The sequence below is a fragment of the Oncorhynchus gorbuscha genome, linkage group LG11 (genome assembly GCF_021184085.1).
Source record: "Oncorhynchus gorbuscha isolate QuinsamMale2020 ecotype Even-year linkage group LG11, OgorEven_v1.0, whole genome shotgun sequence".
In the NCBI taxonomy this organism is placed as follows: Eukaryota; Metazoa; Chordata; class Actinopteri; order Salmoniformes; family Salmonidae; genus Oncorhynchus; species Oncorhynchus gorbuscha.
In genome coordinates, this window is record NC_060183.1 from 13934540 (window position 1) to 13956882 (window position 22343).

A 22343-nucleotide genomic window follows, 5' to 3' on the forward strand; every position below is an offset into this window, starting at 1 on the left:
CACAACAGGCAGACAAAAAAATCTAAATTGTATCCGTAAAGAAACATGTCAAACAATGTTTATATTCAATCCTCAGGTTGTTTTTAGCCTAAATAATCAATATCTCAACCGGACAATAATGTCGTCAATATAAAAGGTAAATAAGAAAGAAACTCTCTCGGTCGCGTGCATGAAAAAGCCCTGTGACACGGCAGGGTCCACTCATTCAGACTGCTCTTACTCCCTAATTTTTCAGAATACAAGCCTGAAACCATTTCTAAAGACTGTTGATATCTAGTGTAAGGCATAGGGACTGCAATTTGAGTCCTAAGTCAATGGATACTGTAATGGCATTGAATAGAAATCTACACACACAAAATATCTTACTTCCTGAATGGATTTTTCTCAGGTTTTCACCTGCCAAATCAGTTCTGTTATACTCAGACACTATTTTAACAGTTTTGGAAACTTTAGTGTTTTCTATCCAAATCTACCAATTATATGCATATCCTATCTTCTGGGCCTGAGTAGCAGGCCGTTTAATTTGGGCATGCTTTTCATCCAAAATTCCAAATGCTGCCTACCCTAGAGAAGTTAAGAGACCTTAATGTAGCTAAATGACTGGGATTAGCGGAACATTTACTACTGGTGACCTATATGCAGGGTTAACACAAGGTGCTTGAGGTGTTTAAAGTCATTGAATTTTCCACTCTGAAATTCAAGTACTGGAATGTCTTAAATCAGACATTTTCTCAAGTTGGTAACAAAAAAACACTCATTTAAATGAGGAGAACAGAAAATGATCTTATATGAAAAGTGTTCGAAAAATGTATCCTCGCAAATTAATTTCAAGACAGACTAGAGTTTTATTTCCTCATGTGTTTTGTGCTCTGGTTAACCCCCCCACACACACACACTTCCACTCAGCCAGAACTGACTGATTAGGCACCTCCAAACATCACATTGATAGCTGAAATGCCAGGCAAATGTAGACTCAATCTGGCTAGCAGGATATTGATGTTTATAAATTGGGTTTGCCAGACTCAACCAGGAATGTAGTGTCATTCTGAGCATCGTGGCCCTAATGGGTTATGCACCCAATGCATAGGAGTCTGGTAAATTTCTCAAGTGGCTGGTAAATTAAAATCTCCAGATCACTTTGTCCGGATCAACATTTTCCTAACGGAAACCCTGACGAGCGAGCGACCGAGCGCACACAGATTCAGACTGGCAGAGCTGATCTGAAGTAAAAGAGAAACTGAGTCGAGACTAGACTTCCTACTGCTTCCTCTCTTGTCTCTCAATCTGTGTGTGTGTGTGTGTGTGTGTGTGTGTGTGTGTGTGTGTGTGTGTGTGTGTGTGTGTGTGTGTGTGTGTGTGTGTGTGTGTGTGTGTGTGTGTGTGTGTGTGTGTGTGTGTGTCGCATGCTAAAGAACGCGCATCAGTCTGTTTCCTGTGCAGACCCCAGCTCTCTTGTCTTGACATCTGGGCTTTCCAAATACACTAGGGCTGGGAATTGCCAGGGACCTCAATACAATATTATCACAATACTTGGGTGCTGATTCAATTATTCTGTGCCTAATAGAAATTAATAGTAAGTAATGTATTGTCATTTTGAATCACTTTTTCTAAATAACAATAGAATGTTTCTAAACACTTCTACATTGTTGATGCTACCATCATTGTGCATAGTCCTGAATGAATCGTGAGTAAATGAGTGATATTGTATCCCCAAGACATGCTAACCTTTCACCATTACAATAGCAAGGGAAGGTAGAATTTTTGGGGGAGGTATGATATTATGTCTTATCTTTCTCACTCATCATTATTCACAATGAATTCAGCATTAAGCTATCTATAATCATGGTAGCATCCACGTTAATGTGGAAGTGTTGAGAAACATTCTATTGTTAGTTACAATAAAAGTGACAATACATTATTTACCATTTCATTTCTATTGGGCACAACATAATGAGAAACGCAACAAATGCATCCAACAGGTTTGTTGTAATCATTGTATGCTATGAACTTGAGACCAAATACTTACATTTTGACTGCTTTAATATACATCTGAATTTGTCCCAATACTTTTGGTCCCCTAAAATGGAGGGGACTGTGTACAGAAAGTGCTGTAATTTCTAAACAGTTCACTGATTTATGGATGAAAAATACCCTCAAATGAAAGCTGACAGTCTGCACTTTAACCTCCATAGTCATTGTATCATTTCAAATCTAAAGTGCTGGAGTACAGAGCCAAAACGACATTTCTTCCTGTCACAATACATTTGGAGCTGACGGTATTTTCCTGATTCTTGACCACCTTTCTTCTCTGGCCTCCATTGATTTAGTCACCCTCATCTTTGTCATCCTACAAGGGTAAAAACTCCAATAAGTTTCTAAATGATTATGATATATAAACATAAGGTTTGGACCATTTGGTGATGTTAGAGGACTATCTACACAATTAACACATTATTTTTTGATTGGACACCATAATAATAGGCCTAATTAATATCGCAATGCTCAGTCTACTGTATCGATTTTTACCCCCATCACTAACTGTTTGTTGGTGAGATTGAGTGTGATCTGGGCTAGAATGTTGATCTGCTTACAGACAGAACACACTTAGTCCACCCAGCATTCAACACTAAATACTGGCACAGAAGTTTGGAAGATGGCGCCGGAGGGTAGCACTGCCGTCTTATCGGCTCTTAACCAGCCATGCAATTTATATATATATATATATATAACTTGTTTTGTACATAATGTTGCTGCTACTGTCTCTTATGACCGAAAAGAGCTTCTGGATAGCAGATCTGGGATTACTCACCTCAAATTGGATGAGGAGTTCATCAATGAGTCGGACGCAGGGAATATACTGAGGACACCCGAGCAGGCCCAGATCCCTGCGATTCACTGGAAAAGGAAGCGTACGTTTCACGGAAAGAGATCAAGGATTCCTTGTGAGGATCAAAACGTGAAGGCACGTATATCCTACAAACATTAAAAACTGTAATATCTTATGGTTCGCTGAGTCGTGGCTGAACGACAACATTAAGAACACAGCTGGCAGGTTATACACTCTATCGGCAGGATAGAACAGCAGACTCTGGTAAGACATGGGGCAGGGGTCTGTGCATATTTGTAAACAATAGCTGGTGCACGATACCTAAGGAAACTTAAATCAGATTTTACCTCATTTCTACCAGCATGTTAAATGTGCAACCAGATGGAGATAAACACTCTAGACCACCTTTACTACACACAACGAGAGATGTGTACAAAGCTCTCCCTTGCCCTCCATTTGGCAAATCTGACCATAACTCTATCCTCCTGATTCCTGCTTACAAGCAAAAATTAAAGCAGGAATTAACAGTGATTCGGTTTATAAAAACGTGGTCAGATGAAGCAGGTGCTCAACAACAGGACTGAACATACATACACCAACCAGAAGCCATGGATTACAGGCAACTTTCGCACTGAGCTAAATGGTAGAGCTGCCACTTTCAAGGAGCAGGACTCTAACTCAGAAGCTTATAAGAAATCCCGCTATGCCCTCCGACGAACCTTCAAACAGGCAAAGCATCAATACAGGACTAAGATCGAATCCTACTACACCGGCTCTGAAGCTCGTCGGATGTGGCAGGGCTTGAAAACTATTACAGACTACAAAGGGAATCACAGCCGAGAGCTGCACAGTGACACGAGACTACCAGACGAGCTAAATAACTTCTATACTCGCTTCAAGGCAAGTAACACTGAAACATGCATGAGAGCATCCTCTGTTCCGGACTACTGTGATCACGCTCTCCGCAGCCGATGTGAGTAAGACCATTAAACAGGTCAACATTCACAAGGCCGCAGGGCCAGACGGATTACCAGAATGTGTACACCGAGCATGCGCTGACCAACTGGCAAGTGTCTTCACTGACATTTTCAACCTCCTCCTGTCTGAGTCTGTAATACCAACATGTTTCAAGCAGACCACTGTCGTCCCTTTAACCTTCCTAAATGACTACCGACTCGTGGCACTCACGTCTGTAGCCATGAAATGCTGGTCATGGTTCACATCAACACCATTATCGCAGAAACTCTAGACCCACTCCAATTTGCATACCGCCTCAACAGATCCACAGATGATGCAATCGCTATTGCACTCCACACTGCCCTTTCCCTCACCTGAACAAAAATGAACACCTACAGTTGGAAGTCGGATATTTATGTACACCTTAGCCGAATACATTTAAACTCAGTTTTTCACAATTTCTTACATTTAATCCTAGTTCAAATTCCCTGTCTTTCTCCACACATAGTGTTGTGTGTTCCTTCCAAACAACTCAACTGTAGTTTCATCTGTCCACAGAATATTTTGCCAGCAGCGCTGTAGAACATCCAGGTGCACTTTTGCAAACTTCAGATGTGCTGCAATGTTGTTGTTTTGTTGGACAGCAGTGGTGTCTTCCATGTTGTTCTCCCATGAACACCATTCTTGTTTAGTGTTTTACGTATCGTAGACTCGTCAACAGAGATGTTAGCAGAGAATTCTGTAAGTCTTTAGCTAACACTTCAGGATTTTTCTTAACCTCATTGAGCATTCTGCGCTGTTATCTTGCAGTCATCTTTGCAGGACAGCCACTCCCTAGGGAGAGTAGCAACAGTGCTGAACTTTCTCCATTTATAGACTATTTGTCTTACCGTGGACAGAGGATACTTTTGAAACCCTTTCCAGCTTTCTGCTTGTCAACCATTCTTAATCTTCTGAGATCTCTTTTTGTTTGAGGCATGGTTCACATCAGGCAATGCTTCTTGTGAATAGCAAACTCAAATTTTGTGAGCTTTTTCTTTTATAGGGCAAGGCAGCTCTAACCAACATCTCCAATCATGTCTCATTGATTGTACTCCAGGTTAGCTGACTCCTGACTACAATTAGCATTTGGAAAAGTCATTAGCCAAAGAGTTCACATATTTTTTCCCAACCTAAATTATGCATTTAATATAGACAAGAAAAATACAATTTGTGTGTTATTAGTTTAAGCACACTGTGTTTGTCTATTGTTGTGTCTTCGATGAAGATCAGATCAAATTGTATGACCAATTTATGCAGAAATCCAGGTAATTCTAAAGGGTTCACATACTTTTCCTTGCCACTGTGTACACATTTACACACAAATACAGGCACACACGCTCACTTCACACACTCACAGGAAGACCCATAAATGCTCTACACACACACACACACACCCACTCACACACTCACGTGCAGCAGTTTTAGGCTGATAGATTAGTATGATTATCCAGGAAGCTAAAACAAATGTCTCTTCTCTGTCTCTTAGGGTGAGTCTGTGAAGTATTTCTTGGACAATGTGGAGATGCTGGGGGAGCAGGTGGGTTTCCTCTTTATCCCTCTTTCACTCTACATCCCCCTCTCCTGTCCTCCACTTATCATTATTATTTCCCTCTCCTCCAGAGCTACATCCCCCTCTCTTGTCCTCCACTTATCATTCTTTCCCTCTCCTCCAGAGCAACATCCCCCTCTTCTGTCCTCCACTTATCATTCTTTCTCTCTCCTCCAGAGCTACATCCCCCTCTCCTGTCCTCCACTTATCATTCTTTCTCTCTCCTCCAGAGCTACATCCCCCTCTCCTGTCCTCCACTTATCATTCTTTCCCTCTCCTCCAGAGCTACATCCCCCTCTCATGTCCTCCACTTATCATTCTTTCTCTCTCCTCCAGAGCTACATCCCCCTCTCCTGTCCTCCACTTATCATTCTTTCTCTCTCCTCCAGAGCTACATCCCCCTCTCCTGTCCTCCACTTATCATTCTTTCTCTCTCCTCCAGAGCTACATCCCCCTCTCCTGTCCTCCACTTATCATTCTTTCTCTCTCCTCCAGAGCTACATCCCCCTCTCCTGTCCTCCACTTATCATTCTTTCTCTCTCCTCCAGAGCTACATCCCCCTCTTCTGTCCTCCACTTATCATTCATTCTCTCTCCTCCAGAGCTACATCCCCCTCTTCTGTCCTCCACTTATCATTCATTCTCTCTCCTCCAGAGCTACATCCCCCTCTCCTGTCCTCCACTTATCATTCATTCTCTCTCCTCCAGAGCTACATCCCCCTCTTCTGTCCTCCACTTATCATTCATTCTCTCTCCTCCAGAGCTACATCCCCCTCTCCTGTCCTCCACTTATCATTCTTTCCCTCTCCTCCAGAGCTACATCCCCCTCTCCTGTCCTCCACTTATCATTCTTTCTCTCTCCTCCAGAGCTACATCCCCCTCTCCTGTCCTCCACTTATCATTCATTCTCTCTCCTCCAGAGCTACATCCCCCTCTCCTGTCCTCCACTTATCATTCATTCTCTCTCCTCCAGAGCTACATCCCCCTCTTCTGTCCTCCACTTATCATTCTTTCTCTCTCCTCCAGAGCTACATCCCCCTCTCCTGTCCTCCACTTATCATTCTTTCTCTCTCCTGTCCTCCACTTATCATTCTTTCTCTCTCCTCCAGAGCTACATCCCCCTCTCCTGTCCTCCACTTATCATTCTTTCTCTCTCCTCCAGAGCTACATCCCCCTCTTCTGTCCTCCACTTATCATTCATTCTCTCTCCTCCAGAGCTACATCCCCCTCTCCTGTCCTCCACTTATCATTCTTTCCCTCTCCTCCAGAGCTACATCCCCCTCTCCTGTCCTCCACTTATCATTCTTTCTCTCTCCTCCAGAGCAACATCCCCCTCTTCTGTCCTCCACTTATCATTCTTTCTCTCTCCTCCAGAGCTACATCCCCCTCTCCTGTCCTCCACTTATCATTCTTTCTCTCTCCTCCAGAGCTACATCCCCCTCTTCTGTCCTCCACTTATCATTCATTCTCTCTCCTCCAGAGCTACATCCCCCTCTCCTGTCCTCCACTTATCATTCTTTCTCTCTCCTCCAGAGCTACATCCCCCTCTCCTGTCCTCCACTTATCATTCTTTCTCTCTCCTCCAGAGCTACATCCCCCTCTCCTGTCCTCCACTTATCATTCTTTCTCTCTCCTCCAGAGCTACATCCCCCTCTCCTGTCCTCCACTTATCATTCTTTCTCTCTCCTCCAGAGCTACATCCCCCTCTTCTGTCCTCCACTTATCATTCATTCTCTCTCCTCCAGAGCTACATCCCCCTCTCCTGTCCTCCACTTATCATTCTTTCCCTCTCCTCCAGAGCTACATCCCCCTCTCCTGTCCTCCACTTATCATTCTTTCTCTCTCCTCCAGAGCAACATCCCCCTCTTCTGTCCTCCACTTATCATTCTTTCTCTCTCCTCCAGAGCTACATCCCCCTCTCCTGTCCTCCACTTATCATTCTTTCTCTCTCCTCCAGAGCTACATCCCCCTCTTCTGTCCTCCACTTATCATTCATTCTCTCTCCTCCAGAGCTACATCCCCCTCTCCTGTCCTCCACTTATCATTCATTCTCTCTCCTCCAGAGCTACATCCCCCTCTCCTGTCCTCCACTTATCATTCTTTCTCTCTCCTCCAGAGCTACATCCCCCTCTCCTGTCCTCCACTTATCATTCTTTCCCTCTCCTCCAGAGCTACATCCCCCTCATGTCCTCCACTTATCATTCTTTCTCTCTCCTCCAGAGCTACATCCCCCTCTCCTGTCCTCCACTTATCATTCTTTCCCTCTCCTCCAGAGCTACATCCCCCTCTCCTGTCCTCCACTTATCATTCATTCTCTCTCCTCCAGAGCTACATCCCCCTCTCCTGTCCTCCACTTATCATTCATTCTCTCTCCTCCAGAGCTACATCCCCCTCTCCTGTCCTCCACTTATCATTCATTCTCTCTCCTCCAGAGCTACATCCCCCTCTCCTGTCCTCCACTTATCATTCATTCTCTCTCCTCCAGAGCTACATCCCCCTCTCCTGTCCTCCACTTATCATTCTTTCTCTCTCCTCCAGAGCTACATCCCCCTCATGTCCTCCACTTATCATTCTTTCTCTCTCCTCCAGAGCTACATCCCCCTCTCCTGTCCTCCACTTATCATTCTTTCTCTCTCCTCCAGAGCTACATCCCCCTCTTCTGTCCTCCACTTATCATTCATTCTCTCTCCTCCAGAGCTACATCCCCCTCCTGTCCTCCACTTATCATTCTTTCTCTCTCCTCCAGAGCTACATCCCCCTCTTCTGTCCTCCACTTATCATTCATTCTCTCTCCTCCAGAGCTACATCCCCCTCTTCTGTCCTCCACTTATCATTCATTCTCTCTCCTCCAGAGCTACATCCCCCTCTCCTGTCCTCCACTTATCATTCATTCTCTCTCCTCCAGAGCTACATCCCCCTCTCCTGTCCTCCACTTATCATTCATTCTCTCTCCTCCAGAGCTACATCCCCCTCTCCTGTCCTCCACTTATCATTCATTCTCTCTCCTCCAGAGCTACATCCCCCTCTTCTGTCCTCCACTTATCATTCATTCTCTCTCCTCCAGAGCTACATCCCCCTCTCCTGTCCTCCACTTATCATTCATTCTCTCTCCTCCAGAGCTACATCCCCCTCTCCTGTCCTCCACTTATCATTCATTCTCTCTCCTCCAGAGCTACATCCCCCTCTTCTGTCCTCCACTTATCATTCATTCTCTCTCCTCCAGAGCTACATCCCCCTCTTCTGTCCTCCACTTATCATTCTTTCCCTCTCCTCCAGAGCTACATCCCCCTCTCCTGTCCTCCACTTATCATTCTTTCCCTCTCCTCCAGAGCTACATCCCCCTCTCCTGTCCTCCACTTATCATTCTTTCTCTCTCCTCCAGAGCTACATCCCTTCCCAGCAGGACATCCTGCTGGCCCGCAAGCCCACTAAAGGCATCCATGAGTACGACTTTGAGATCAAGAGCGTTCCCTTCAAGATGGTGGACGTGGGAGGACAGCGCTCAGAGAGACGACGGTGGTTTGAGTGTTTTGACTCTGTCACCTCCATACTGTTCCTCGTGTCTTCTTCAGAGTATGACCAGGTACACACACAGTGGACACACACTCACCACTAGGGCTGGGCGATTAAATCAATATCAATAATTATCGAGGTAATTACCTCTCTCGATAACCTCTCTCGATAACGATATTTATTCTATAATGACGATATAGAATAATTAGGTACAGCCATTCATTTCAGCTCTGACGCAGCAGGAACGTGCAGAGAAGTGACAATATGCACGTGGAGAGGTCCACTAAAATCCATGTAGCACCTTGAGTGATGGAGTAGCCACTATTAACCAGGACAAATGAGTGATGGAGTAGCCACTATTAACCAGGAAAAATGAGTGATGGAGTAGCCACTATTAACCAGGACAAATGAGTGATGGAGTAGCCACTATTAACCAGGAAAAATGAGTGATGGAGTAGCCACTATTAACCTGGAAAAATGAGTGGAGTAGCCACTATTAACCTGGAAAAATGAGTGATGGAGTAGCCACTATTAACCAGGAAAAATTAGTGATGGAGTAGCCACTATTAACCAGGAAAAGTGAGTGATGAAGTAGCCACTATTAACCTGGAAAAATGAGTGATGGAGTAGCCACTATTAACCAGGAAAAGTGAGTGATGAAGTAGCCACTATTAACCTGGAAAAATTAGTGATGGAGTAGCCACTATTAACCTGGAAAAATGAGTGATGGAGTAGCCACTATTAACCTGGAAAAATGAGTGATGGAGTAGCCACTATTAACCAGGAAAAATGAGTGATGGAGTAACCACTATTAACCAGGAGAAATGAGTGATGGAGTAGCCACTATTAACCAGGAAAAATGAGTGATGAAGTAGCCACTATTAACCTGGAAAAATGAGTGATGGAGTAGCCACTATTAACCAGGAAAAATGAGTGATGAAGTAGCCACTATTAACCAGGAAAAATGAGTGATGAAGTAGCCACTATTAACCAGGAAAAATGAGTGATGGAGTAGCCACTATTAACCAGGAAAAGTGAGTGATGAAGTAGCCACTATTAACCTGGAAAAATGAGTGATGGAGTAGCCACTATTAACCAGGAAAAGTGAGTGATTGAGTAGCCACTATTAACCTGGAAAAATGAGTGATGGAGTAGCCACTATTAACCTGGAAAAATGAGTGATGGAGTAGCCACTATTAACCTGGAAAAATGAGTGATGGAGTAGCCACTATTAACCTGGAAAAATGAGTGATGAAGTAGCAACTATTAACCTGGAAAAATGAGTGATGAAGTAGCCACTATTAACCTGGAAAAATGAGTGATGGAGTAGCCACTATTAACCAGGAAAAGTGAGTGATGAAGTAGCCACTATTAACCTGGAAAAATGAGTGATGGAGTAGCCACTATTAACCTGGAAAAATGAGTGATGGAGTAGCCACTATTAACCTGGAAAAATGAGTGATGGAGTAGCCACTATTAACCAGGTAAAATGAGTGATGGAGTAACCACTATTAACCAGGAAAAATGAGTGATGGAGTAGCCACTATTAACCAGGAAAAATGAGTGATGAAGTAGCCACTATTAACCTGGAAAAATGAGTGATGGAGTAGCCACTATTAACCTGGAAAAATGAGTGATGAAGTAGCCACTATTAACCAGGAAAAATGAGTGATGAAGTAGCCACTATTAACCAGGAAAAATGAGTGATGGAGTAGCCACTATTAACCAGGAAAAGTGAGTGATGAAGTAGCCACTATTAACCTGGAAAAATGAGTGATGGAGTAGCCACTATTAACCAGGAAAAGTGAGTGATGAAGTAGCCACTATTAACCTGGAAAAATGAGTGATGGAGTAGCCACTATTAACCTGGAAAAATGAGTGATGGAGTAGCCACTATTAACCTGGGAAAATGAGTGATGAAGTAGCCACTATTAACCTGGAAAAATGAGTGATGGAGTAGCCACTATTAACCTGGGAAAATGAGTGATGAAGTAGCCACTATTAACCTGGAAAAATGAGTGATGGAGTAGCCACTATTAACCTGGAAAAATGAGTGGAGTAGCCACTATTAACCTGGAAAAATGAGTGATGGAGTAGCCACTATTAACCAGGAAAAGTGAGTGATGAAGTAGCCACTATTAACCTGGAAAAATGAGTGATGGAGTAGCCACTATTAACCAGGAAAAGTGAGTGATGAAGTAGCCACTATTAACCTGGAAAAATGAGTGATGGAGTAGCCACTATTAACCTGGAAAAATGAGTGATGGAGTAGCCACTATTAACCTGGGAAAATGAGTGATGAAGTAGCCACTATTAACCTGGAAAAATGAGTGATGGAGTAGCCACTATTAACCTGGGAAAATGAGTGATGAAGTAGCCACTATTAACCTGGAAAAATGAGTGATGGAGTAGCCACTATTAACCTGGAAAAATGAGTGATGGAGTAGCCACTATTAACCTGGAAAAATGGGTGATGGAGTAGCCACTATTAACCTGGGAAAATGAGTGATGGAGTAGCCACTTAACCTGGAAAAATGAGTGATGGAGTAGCCACTATTAACCTGGGAAAATGAGTGATGGAGTAGCCACTATTAACCTGGGAAAATGAGTGATGGAGTAGCAACTATTAACCTGGGAAAATGAGTGATGAAGTAGCCACTATTAACCTGGAAAAATGAGTGATGGAGTAGCCACTATTAACCAGGAAAAGTGAGTGATGAAGTAGCCACTATTAACCTGGAAAAATGAGTGATGGAGTAGCCACTATTAACCTGGAAAAATGAGTGATGGAGTAACCACTATTAACCTGGAAAAATGAGTGATGAAGTAGCAACTATTAACCTGGAAAAATGAGTGATGGAGTAGCCACTATTAACCTGGAAAAATGAGTGATGAAGTAGCCACTATTAACCTGGAAAAATGAGTGATGAAGTAGCAACTATTAACCTGGAAAAATGAGTGATGGAGTAGCCACTATTAACCTGGAAAAATGAGTGATGGAGTAGCCACTATTAACCAGGAAAAGTGAGTGATGAAGTAGCAACTATTAACCTGGAAAAATGAGTGATGTAGGTGAAAACAGTGGCAGAGAAGGAGCAGCTTCCAACGAATAAATTATTGATAAAATGTGTGTCATTTGGAAGTGGTTTGGCTTCTTGAAGTCTGACAAAGAGCAAATTGTGCCGTAGACATGAGGCTACGAAGTCTGGTAATACGACAAACCTTTTTTTTTTTTTTTTTTTTTTTTTACCCCTTTTTCTCCCCAATTTCGTGGTATCCAATTGTTAGTAGCTACTATCTTGTCTCATTGCTACAACTCCCGTACGGGATCGGGAGAGACGAAGGTTGAAAGTCATGCGTCCGCCGATACACAACCAAGCCGCACTGCTTCTTAACACAGCGCGCATCCAACCCGGAAGCCGGGAGGAAACACTGTGTACCTGGCAACCTTGGTTAGCGCTCACTGCGCCCGGCCCGCCACAGGAGTCGCTGGTGCGCGATGAGACAAGGACATCCCTACCGACCAAGCCCTCCCTAACCCGGACGACGCTAGGCCAATTGTGCGTCGCCCCACGGACCTCCCGGTCGGGGCCGGTTACGACAGAGCCTGGGCGCGAACCCAGGGACTCTGATGGCACAGCTGGCGCTGCAGTACAGCGCCCTTAACCACTGCGCCAACCCGGGAGGCCACCTTTTTCAACATCTGAAGCGAAATCACTCTTTGGAACATGCAGGAAGTTTGAGTTTGCTGCACGGTGTTGATAAACGCCCCTCAAACACCAGCCAATCTAGGGATGTTGCCCGAAGCAGTCAATACTGACAGCGTTTATGCCCTACAAGCAAAACATTTTTTTTTAACCTTTATTTAACTAGGCAAGTCAGTTAAGAACAACTTCTTATTTACAATGACAGGCTATCGGGGAACAGTGGGTAAACTGCCTTATTCAGGGTAGAACGACAGATTCTTACCTTGTCAGCTCGGGGATTCGTTCTAGCAACCTTTCGGTTACTAGTTCAACGCTCTAACCACGGTTTGTTAAGGCATTCTTGAGTTTGAAGCAGATGTGCACCTTTTAAACATAATTTGATTAATATCGTGATAATTATCGTTATCGGATGAAAAAAATATATATCTCGTGATAATTTATTTGCCATATCGCCCAGCCCTACTCACCACACACTCCCTTTGTTTCTCTCACCACACACTCCCTTTGTTTCTCTCACCACACACTCCCTTTGTTTCTCTCACCACACACTCCCTTTGTTTCTCTCACCACACACTCCCTTTGTTTCTCTCACCACACACTCCCTTTGTTTCTCTCACCACACACTCCCTTTGTTTCTCTCACCACACACTCCCTTTGTTTCTCTCACCACACACTCCCTTTGTTTCTCTCACCACACACTCCCTTTGTTTCTCTCACCACACACTCCCTTTGTTTCTCTCACCACACACTCCCTTTGTTTCTCTCACCACACACTCCCTTTGTTTCTCTCACCACACACTCCCTTTGTTTCTCTCACCACACACTCCCTTTGTTTCTCTCACCACACACTCCCTTTGTTTCTCTCACCACACACTCCCTTTGTTTCTCTCACCACACACTCCCTTTGTTTCTCTCACCACACACTCCCTTTGTTTCTCTCACTCACACACTCCCTTTGTTTCTCTCACCACACACTCCCTTTGTTTCTCTCACCACACACTCCCTTTGTTTCTCTCACTCACACACTCCCTTTGTTTCTCTCACTCACACACTCCCTAATGTATTTATTTTTTCAAGGTCTTGATGGAGGACCGACAGACCAACCGTCTGAGAGAGTCATTGAACATCTTTGAGACAATAGTCAACAACAGAGTCTTCCTCGCCGTCTCCATCATCCTCTTCCTCAACAAGACTGACCTCCTGGAGGAGAAGGTCAGTACATCACAATCACACCAAACACTCTAGGAAGCAGGGTTCACACAAGAAACTAGACTCTATTCACTTTTCAGAGATAAATGTGTTGTTATTGAGGTCACACCAACCTTCAGATTCTACTAGGGCTGACCCCAATTAGTCAACTAGTTCATTGTTTGATCGGTAGGCTGTTGGTTGACTAAGATTTTCACTTATTCACGCTTGGCATTCTCTCAACCAGCTTCATGAGGTAGTCACCTGGAATGCATTTCAATTAACAGGTGTACCTTGTTAATTTGTGGAATTTCTTTCCTCAATGTGCTTGAGCCAATCAGTTGATATTGATTAAAGTGTACATACAAATGGCTTATAGTACAGGTTGTTCGCAAATTATATTATACATATGTTATATTTTGCTTTTCAATAAAAACCTGACATGTTGGAATAAGAACATTGTTCTACTTCATTTTATTAGAACTTTACAGGCTAAATTCTATTCTGTTAAAATTAATTACAATCTAAATGTGATTTTGAGCACCATGGGTAAATGTCCAGTAAATGTAAATCTTGCCGGTTACGTTGTCCTGTGCCACATTTACCTAACGAAAACCCCACCTTACACATTGAATAAGGGACTGGCACTGACCTGTATATACTTGCATTCTCATATTTCTTCAACTTATATCGTACTTCTTGTGTGTTTTTATTCTATTATCTATCTACATTATTATCAACCCTGCATTGTGGGAAAGGGCTCTCAGTAAAGAATTTCACTGGAATGTTTTACATCTGATGTATCCTGTGCACGTGGCGAATAAACTTTGTGTTGATCTGTTCCTGGCAGGTCTCAAACATTTCGCTGAAGAAATACTTTCCAGAGTACACGGGGCCGGACCACAGCCTGCCGGACGTCCAGAAGTTCCTAGTGGACTGTTTCCGGGGGAAGAGAAGAGATGCGACACAGAAGCCCCTCTACCACCACTTCACCACAGCCATCAATACAGAGAACATCCGCCTGGTGTTCCGAGATGTCAAGGATACCATCCTCCACGAAAACCTCAAACAGCTTATGCTCCAGTGACCTATGACCACTAGAGAGGATCTGAGAGGAACCAGCCTCAGAGAGAACCCCAAAGAGGACCTCTTCTCCCGCCTAAAAGAAGACCTGATTGAGGACTGCTCTCACCTTCAAAAGAGGACCGGATTGAGGACCCCAGTGCCTTGGGGAGGACCTTGATGTTCCACTTTTGTTGTTTCAATGGTTTTATTTGGTTTTTACTGCACTGTGTTGAGTGGATGGTCTATAGACTGCTCTGAGGTCAGTTTGACCTTTTAGGAGCCAGGGACATGATTGAACGCTGGATAATAAACACTGTCCTTGGATCAGTTTTGAAGCCTGCCATGCTGTCATAGCCCCGCTCCTGTCCACTGATCTGAGACCTGTGAGACTGACAGAAACCACAATGCGTTAATACAACAACGTCTTCATAACCCTTAATCACTGTGTGTGTGTGTGTGTGTGTGTGTGTGTGTGTGTGTGTGTGTGTGTGTGTGTGTGTGTGTGTGTGTGTGTGTGTGCCATCTGTGTACCTGTTTTGGCATTAGCTATCATGTAATCAATCATGTCTTTATAGTCAATACATTTTAACGTGTGTATACAGTTTACAAATTTCTACCTTTCTATTCCCAGCTAGTTCACATGTAATTCTGCTGTAAGGACACAACACACTTGGACAGTTATCTAGTATTGTTATCTCAGGGTTGGATGGAGGTACCACTACAAAGGATGTCCTTATTGTGTTATTATTGTAATAAACAGTCTGTCCATAGGGCTGTAGTCTGTCTATACCCTCAAATTCAAATCTGGACCTCCACTGCTTTTAAATTTGTATTCTTCCCCCTCCAATCAGGGACTGATTTTAGACCTGCGACACCACATGGGTGCAATTAATTATCAGGTAGAACAGAACCAGCAGCACTCCGTATCTCGTAGGGTCAGAGTTGAAAACTCCTGGTCTATATATGTATATCCCAGGTTGAAGCTTTTGATTTTTTTGTTAAATGTCTTCCTGTGAGAACCTGTTCTGGGACGTAAGCATGAAGCGGAAGAAAACGGGCTGAAACAGGGATGTACTATCTGAACTTGTCCAATAAGAAACGCTTCTTTTCTTTTTCCATTGCACAATGTTTTGAACCATTTTTCTACAGTGTGTCCTAACGGAGCAGAAAAGCAGAGGGGGCATGTCTCAGACCCTGGGCTACAGTACTTTAATTTGGGGCGCAAGGTTCCAGAACTTTCAGGCAGATTTGTATGCCTGTTCATTTCTGTCTGAACTTTCTATGTTTTTGCCCCCACGGAACGTGGCCCAGGTTACCACGACAAGTTAAAGGTACCGCCTCCTCCTTCCCTTCCCATTGGTGGCCTTGTAAAGGGACTTGTGTTATTGGTCAGTGAGGTTGTCTGTCTAATGGATGTGATCATGTTTATAGTTGTACAGACTGACTCAAATGTATCTTTTAGTTTCAAATATGACAGATTAGTTTGTTTGTTTTCATGTCCATACTGTAACCTGTTGTTGATGACAATAGTGTGTGTATAGGTATGCCAACACTGTAAGATACGCCACCTCATAGGGCTGAGAGACGGCTAGAGACTGACTCCAGATTAGCGTTTTGAGCGTTTCTCTCCTACCACGTCACACTGCCTTTTATATGACTGTATAAAGATCGACTGTCCTAGTTTCTCTAGCTCCGGAGATTACGTGTCTGTCTTTCCACTGTGCCTCGCTCTGGCCTTGTACAGACTGACGCCTGGGCCCAGTTTCACGAAACCTTTTAGAAGACATTTCTTAAGTGCCATTTTTTTCCCCTTAACTTTATACGTATTAAAATGTGCTGTTCCTCAATAAGGTTATTGCAAATGTCCTTAAGTTTCTTCCTAAGAAAATAGTTCAAAATATATTTGATTCTTGAAAAGGAAGTTATTGGATTTCTTCTTGTAATTCCAAGATGGCTAATAGTAAACACTTGTCTTTAAACTCATGGAAGTGAGAAAATAAGCTAATGAAAGCAATTGAACATGTTTATTGACTCAACTGAAACTTTCAGTTGGATTTGTTTTGAATCCAATAAAACATTTTAGACCAGTAATCTCTAAGAAATATGCTAACATGATTGCCCTTGCTAGATAGCTCTGTTGCCTAGCGACAATCATTTTAGGAAGATATTTAAGAAGTCCATTTGAGTTCTTATGAGCTTATTTATTTTTCAAAAAGCTTAAGTTTTTGCATAACTTTTGTAAAACTGTGCCCTGATGCCTTAGTTGTAATCTAAAACTGTTTACTTCCATGTTTAAACGATTCAACAACAACAGAAAATCACTGTTTCATGGTTGGCCTTGTCAATGAACATATGTTTCTTTCTCTTAACAATCTGCATTTTTTTTTTATATACCACTAATTTTTACAATAAAACACTTTTTCTAATAAAGTGTGAATTGTCACTTCATTCAGCCCATAGACTATAAAGCAGCAGTTTGAGTCTGGACCAGAGGCCACCCCGGTGTGCACGTATTTTTATTATCCCGCTCAACACTAGCACACATGATTCAACTACCCAAGGGCCTGACAATTACAGATAGTTCACAATCATTTCAGAAACCCTGGTATAAAGTGCTCCATCAGAGTACAAGGCAAAGTGCTTGGACCATAGCCTAAGGCTGGATTCCAAACACTTAAGACACACACTATCCCCTCAAATTAAGTGTACATTTCTGATGACGTCTGACGAGTACACACTTGCAGGGCAAGGGGCGAGGGAGGAAGGAATGATTTTTAAATGGACCGCCCTTGTCTGGAAATTCTTCACTCGATGATTGTGTTTTCAGCCACCGGTAGCTTGTGGGTGCTTTATATGCACTACAGTCAATTATGATTGCATGTCTACTTGGATTAATTATTTAACTATTAATATACACCTACTGTATGATGGCTAGAAAAATAATTAGCTAACTAATGTTAGCCTGCCTAGCTACTTCTGAAGGAAAATGTTTTATTTCTACAATTTCCAAAAGCTAACCGAACAAAAACAGTACTTTTATGAGATGTTGGTGCATTAGTAGCACAATTTCTAACTTATTTACATTAGTTTTTACTTACACTTGTATGTTGACTCCATATTGACGTTGAGGTTTTGGCTGACTTTAAAAAATATATTTATTTAACCGTTACAGTTAAGTCGGTTAAGAACAACTACGTAATTTACAATGACCGGCCTACCAAAAAGCAAAAGGCTTCCTGCTCAAAAAAATAAAGGGAACACTAAACATCCTAGATCTGAATGAATGAAATATTCTTATTAAATACTTTTTTCTTTACATAGTTGAATGTGTTGACAACAAAATCACACTAAAATGATCAATGGAAATCAAATTTATCAACCCATGGAGGTCTGGATTTGGAGTCACACTCTAAATTAAAGTGGAAAACCACACTACAGGCTGATCCAACTTTGATGTAATGTCCTTAAAACAAGTCAAAATGAGGCTCAGTAGTGTGTGTGGCCTCCACGTGCCTGTATTGACCTCCATAAAACGCCTGGGCATGCTCCTGATGAGGTGGCGGATGGTCTCCTGAGGGATCTCCTCCCAGACCGGGACTAAAGCATCCGCCAACCCCTGGACCGTCTGTGATACAACGTTGCGTTGGTGGATGGACCGAGACATGATGTCCCAGATGTGCTCAATTGGATTCAGGTCTGGGGAATGGCCAGTCCATAGCATCAATGCCTTCCTCTTGCAGGAACTGCTGACATACTCCAGCCACATGAGGTCTAGCATTGTCTTGCATTAGGAGGAACCCAGGGCCAACCGCACCAGCATATTTACATTTACATTTAAGTCATTTAGCAGACGCTCTTATCCAGAGCGACTTACAAATTGGTGCATTCACCTTATGACATCCAGTGGGACAGTCACTTAACAATAGTGCATCTAAAACTTAGGGGGGGTGGGGTGAGAGGGATTACTTATCCTATCCTAGGTATTCCTTAAAGAGGTGGGGTTTCAGGTGTCTCCGGAAGGTGGTGATTGACTCCGCTGTCCTGGCGTCGTGAGGGAGTTTGTTCCACCATTGGGGGGCCAGGGCAGCGAACAGTTTTGACTGGGCTGAGCAGGAGCTGTACTTCCTCAGTGGTAGGGAGGCGAGCAGGCCAGAGGTGGATGAACGCAGTGCCCTTGTTTGGGTGTAGGGCCTGATCAGAGCCTGGAGGTACTGAGGTGCCGTTCCCCTCACAGCTCCGTAGGCAAGCACCATGGTCTTGTAGCGGATGCGAGCTTCAACTGGAAGCCAGTGGAGAGAACGGAGGAGCGGGGTGACGTGAGAGAACTTGGGAAGGTTGAACACCAGACGGGCTGCGGCGTTCTGGATGAGTTGAAGGGGTTTAATGGCACAGGCAGGGAGCCCAGCCAACAGCGAGTTGCAGTAATCCAGACGGGAGATGACAAGTGCCTGGATTAGGACCTGCGCCGCTTCCTGTGTGAGGCAGGGTCGTACTCTGCGGATGTTGTAGAGCATGAACCTACAGGAACGGGCCACCGCCTTGATGTTGGTTGAGAACGACAGGGTGTTGTCCAGGATCACGCCAAGGTTCTTGGCGCTCTGGGAGGAGGACACAATGGAGTTGTCAACCGTGATGGCGAGATCATGGAACGGGCAGTCCTTCCCCGGGAGGAAGAGCAGCTCCGTCTTGCCGAGGTTCAGCTTGAGGTGGTGATCCGTCATCCACACTGATATGTCTGCCAGACATGCAGAGATGCGATTCGCCACCTGGTCATCAGAAGGGGGAAAGGAGAAGATTAATTGTGTGTCGTCTGCATAGCAATGATAAGAGAGACCATGTGAGGTTATGACAGAGCCAAGTGACTTGGTGTATAGCGTGTATAGCGAGAATAGGAGAGGGCCAAGAACAGAGCCCTGGGGGACACCAGTGGTGAGAGCGCGTGGTGAGGAGACAGATTCTCACCACGCCACCTGGTAGGAGCGACCTGTCAGGTAGGACGCAATCCAAGCGTGGGCCGCGCCGGAGATGCCCAACTCGGAGAGGGTGGAGAGGAGGATCTGATGGTTCACAGTATCGAAGGCAGCCGATAGATCTAGAAGGATGAGAGCAGAGGAGAGAGAGTTAGCTTTAGCAGTGCGGAGCGCCTCCGTGATACAGAGGAGAGCAGTCTCAGTTGAATGACTAGTCTTGAAACCTGACTGATTTGGATCAAGAAGGTCATTCAGAGAGAGATAGCGGGAGAGCTGGCCAAGGACGGCACGTTCAAGAGTTTTGGAGAGAAAAGAAAGAAGGGATACTGGTCTGTAATTGTTGACATCGGAGGGATCGAGTGTAGGTTTTTTCAGAAGGGGTGCAACTCTCGCTCTCTTGAAGACGGAAGGGACGTAGCCAGCGGTCAGGGATGAGTTGATGAGCGAGGTGAGGTAAGGGAGAAGGTCTCCGGAAATGGTCTGGAGAAGAGAGGAGGGGATAGGGTCAAGCGGGTTGTTGGGCGGCCGGCCGTCACAAGACGCGAGATTTCATCTGGAGAGAGAGGGGAGAAAGAGGTCAGAGCACAGGGTAGGGCAGTGTGAGCAGAACCAGCGGTGTCGTTTGACTTAGCAAACGAGGATCGGATGTCGTCGACCTTCTTTTCAAAATGGTTGACGAAGTCATCTGCAGAGAGGGAGGGGGGGGGGGGGGGGGCGGAGGATTCAGGAGGGAGGAGAAGGTGGCAAAGAGCTTCCTAGGGTTAGAGGCAGATGCTTGGAATTTAGCGTGGTAGAAAGTGGCTTTAGCAGCAGAGACAGAGGAGGAAAATGTAGAGAGGAGGGAGTGAAAGGATGCCAGGTCCGCAGGGAGGCGAGTTTTCCTCCATTTCCGCTCGGCTGCCCGGAGCCCTGTTCTGTGAGCTCGCAAGGGGTCTGAGGATCTCATCTCAGTACCTAATGGCAGTCAGCACATGGAGGGCAGTGCGGCCCCCCCAAAGAAATGCCACCCCACACCATGATTGACCCACCACCAAACCGGTCATGCTGGAGGATGTTGCAGGCAGCAGAACATTCTCCACGGCGTCTCCAGACTCTGTCACATCTGCTCAGTGTGAACCTGCTTTCATCTGTGAAGAGCACAGGGCGCCAGTGGCGAATTTGCCAATCTTGGTGTTCTCTGGTAAAATGCCAAACGTCCTGCACGGTGTTGGGCTGTAAGCACAACTCCCACCTGTGGCCGTCGGGCCCTCATGCCACCCTCATGGAGTCTGTTTCTGACAGTTTGAGCAGACACATGCACATTTGTGGCCTGCTGGAGGTCATTTTGCAGGGTTCTGGTAGTGCTCCTCCTGCTCCTCCTTGCACAGAGGCGGAGGTAGCGGTCCTGCTGCTGGGTTGTTGCCCTCCTACGGCCTCCTCCACGTCTCCTGATGTACTGACCTGTCTCCTGGTAGCGCCTCCATGCTCTGGACACTACGCTGACAGACACAGCAAACCTTCTTGCCACAGCTCACATTGATGTGCCATCCTGGATCAGCTGCACTACCTGAGCCACTTGTGTGGGTTGTAGACTCCGTCTCATGCTACCACTAGAGTGAAAGCACCGCCAGCATTCAAAAGTGACCAAAACATCAGCCAGGAAGCATAGGTACTGAGAAGTGGTCTGTGGCCACCACCTGCAGAACCACTCCTTTATTGGGGGCGTCTTGCTAATTGCCTATAATTTCCACCTGTTGTCTATTCCATTTGCACAACGGCATGTGAAATGTATTGTCAATCAGTGTTGCTTCCTAAGTGGACAGTTTGATTTCAGAGAAGTGTGATTGACTTGGAGTTACATGGTGTTGTTTAAGTGTTCCCTTTATTTTTTTGAGCAGTGTATATTAATATAGGACAAAACACACATCACGACAAGAGAGACAACACAACATTACATAAAGAGTGACCTAAGCAAGGCAGCAACACAACATGGTACAAACATTATTGGGCACAAACAAAAGGCAAGAAGATCGAGACAATACATCATGCAAAGCGGCAGTGGCGGGGCGGCAGTGTAGCCTAGTGGTTAGAGCGTTGGACTAGTAACCGGAAGGTTGCGAGTTCAAACCCCCGAGCTGACAAGGTACAAATCTGTCGTTCTGCCCCTGAACAGGCAGTTAACCCACTGTTCCTAGGCCGTCATTGAAAATAACAATATGTTCTTAACTGACTTGCCTGGTTAAATAAAGGTAAAATTTTAAAAAACAGCCACCACTGTCAGTAAGATTGATTGAGTCTGAGATATAACTGTCCAGTCTTAGCGGATGTACAATCATCGCGAATTGAATTATGAGGTGTTTCAGGCCCAACGTGAACACAATTGTATTTATGTTTATTTCACCTTTATTTAACCAGGTAGGCTAGCTGAGAACAAGTTATCATTTACAACTGCGACCTGGCCAAGATGAAGCAAAGCAGTTCGACACACACAATAACACAGAGTTATTACACATGGAATAAAGAAACATAGAGTCAATAATACAGTAG

General features: G+C 44.5%; 1 protein-coding gene across 1 annotated transcript in view; it reads left to right on the forward strand.

Annotated features, from left to right (window-relative positions):
* LOC124048122 (guanine nucleotide-binding protein subunit alpha-13-like) overlaps nt 1–17277 on the forward strand; it is a 36983-nt gene extending 19706 nt beyond the window's left edge. The window contains exons 3-6 of the mRNA XM_046368568.1: nt 5313–5363; nt 8757–8957; nt 13672–13806; nt 14633–17277. Of these exons, the coding sequence (XP_046224524.1) occupies nt 5313–5363; nt 8757–8957; nt 13672–13806; nt 14633–14869 (624 nt within the window). The 3' untranslated portion in view covers nt 14870–17277. The remainder of the gene's footprint in view (nt 1–5312; nt 5364–8756; nt 8958–13671; nt 13807–14632) is intronic.
* The last annotated feature ends 5066 nt before the right edge of the window (nt 17278–22343 follow it).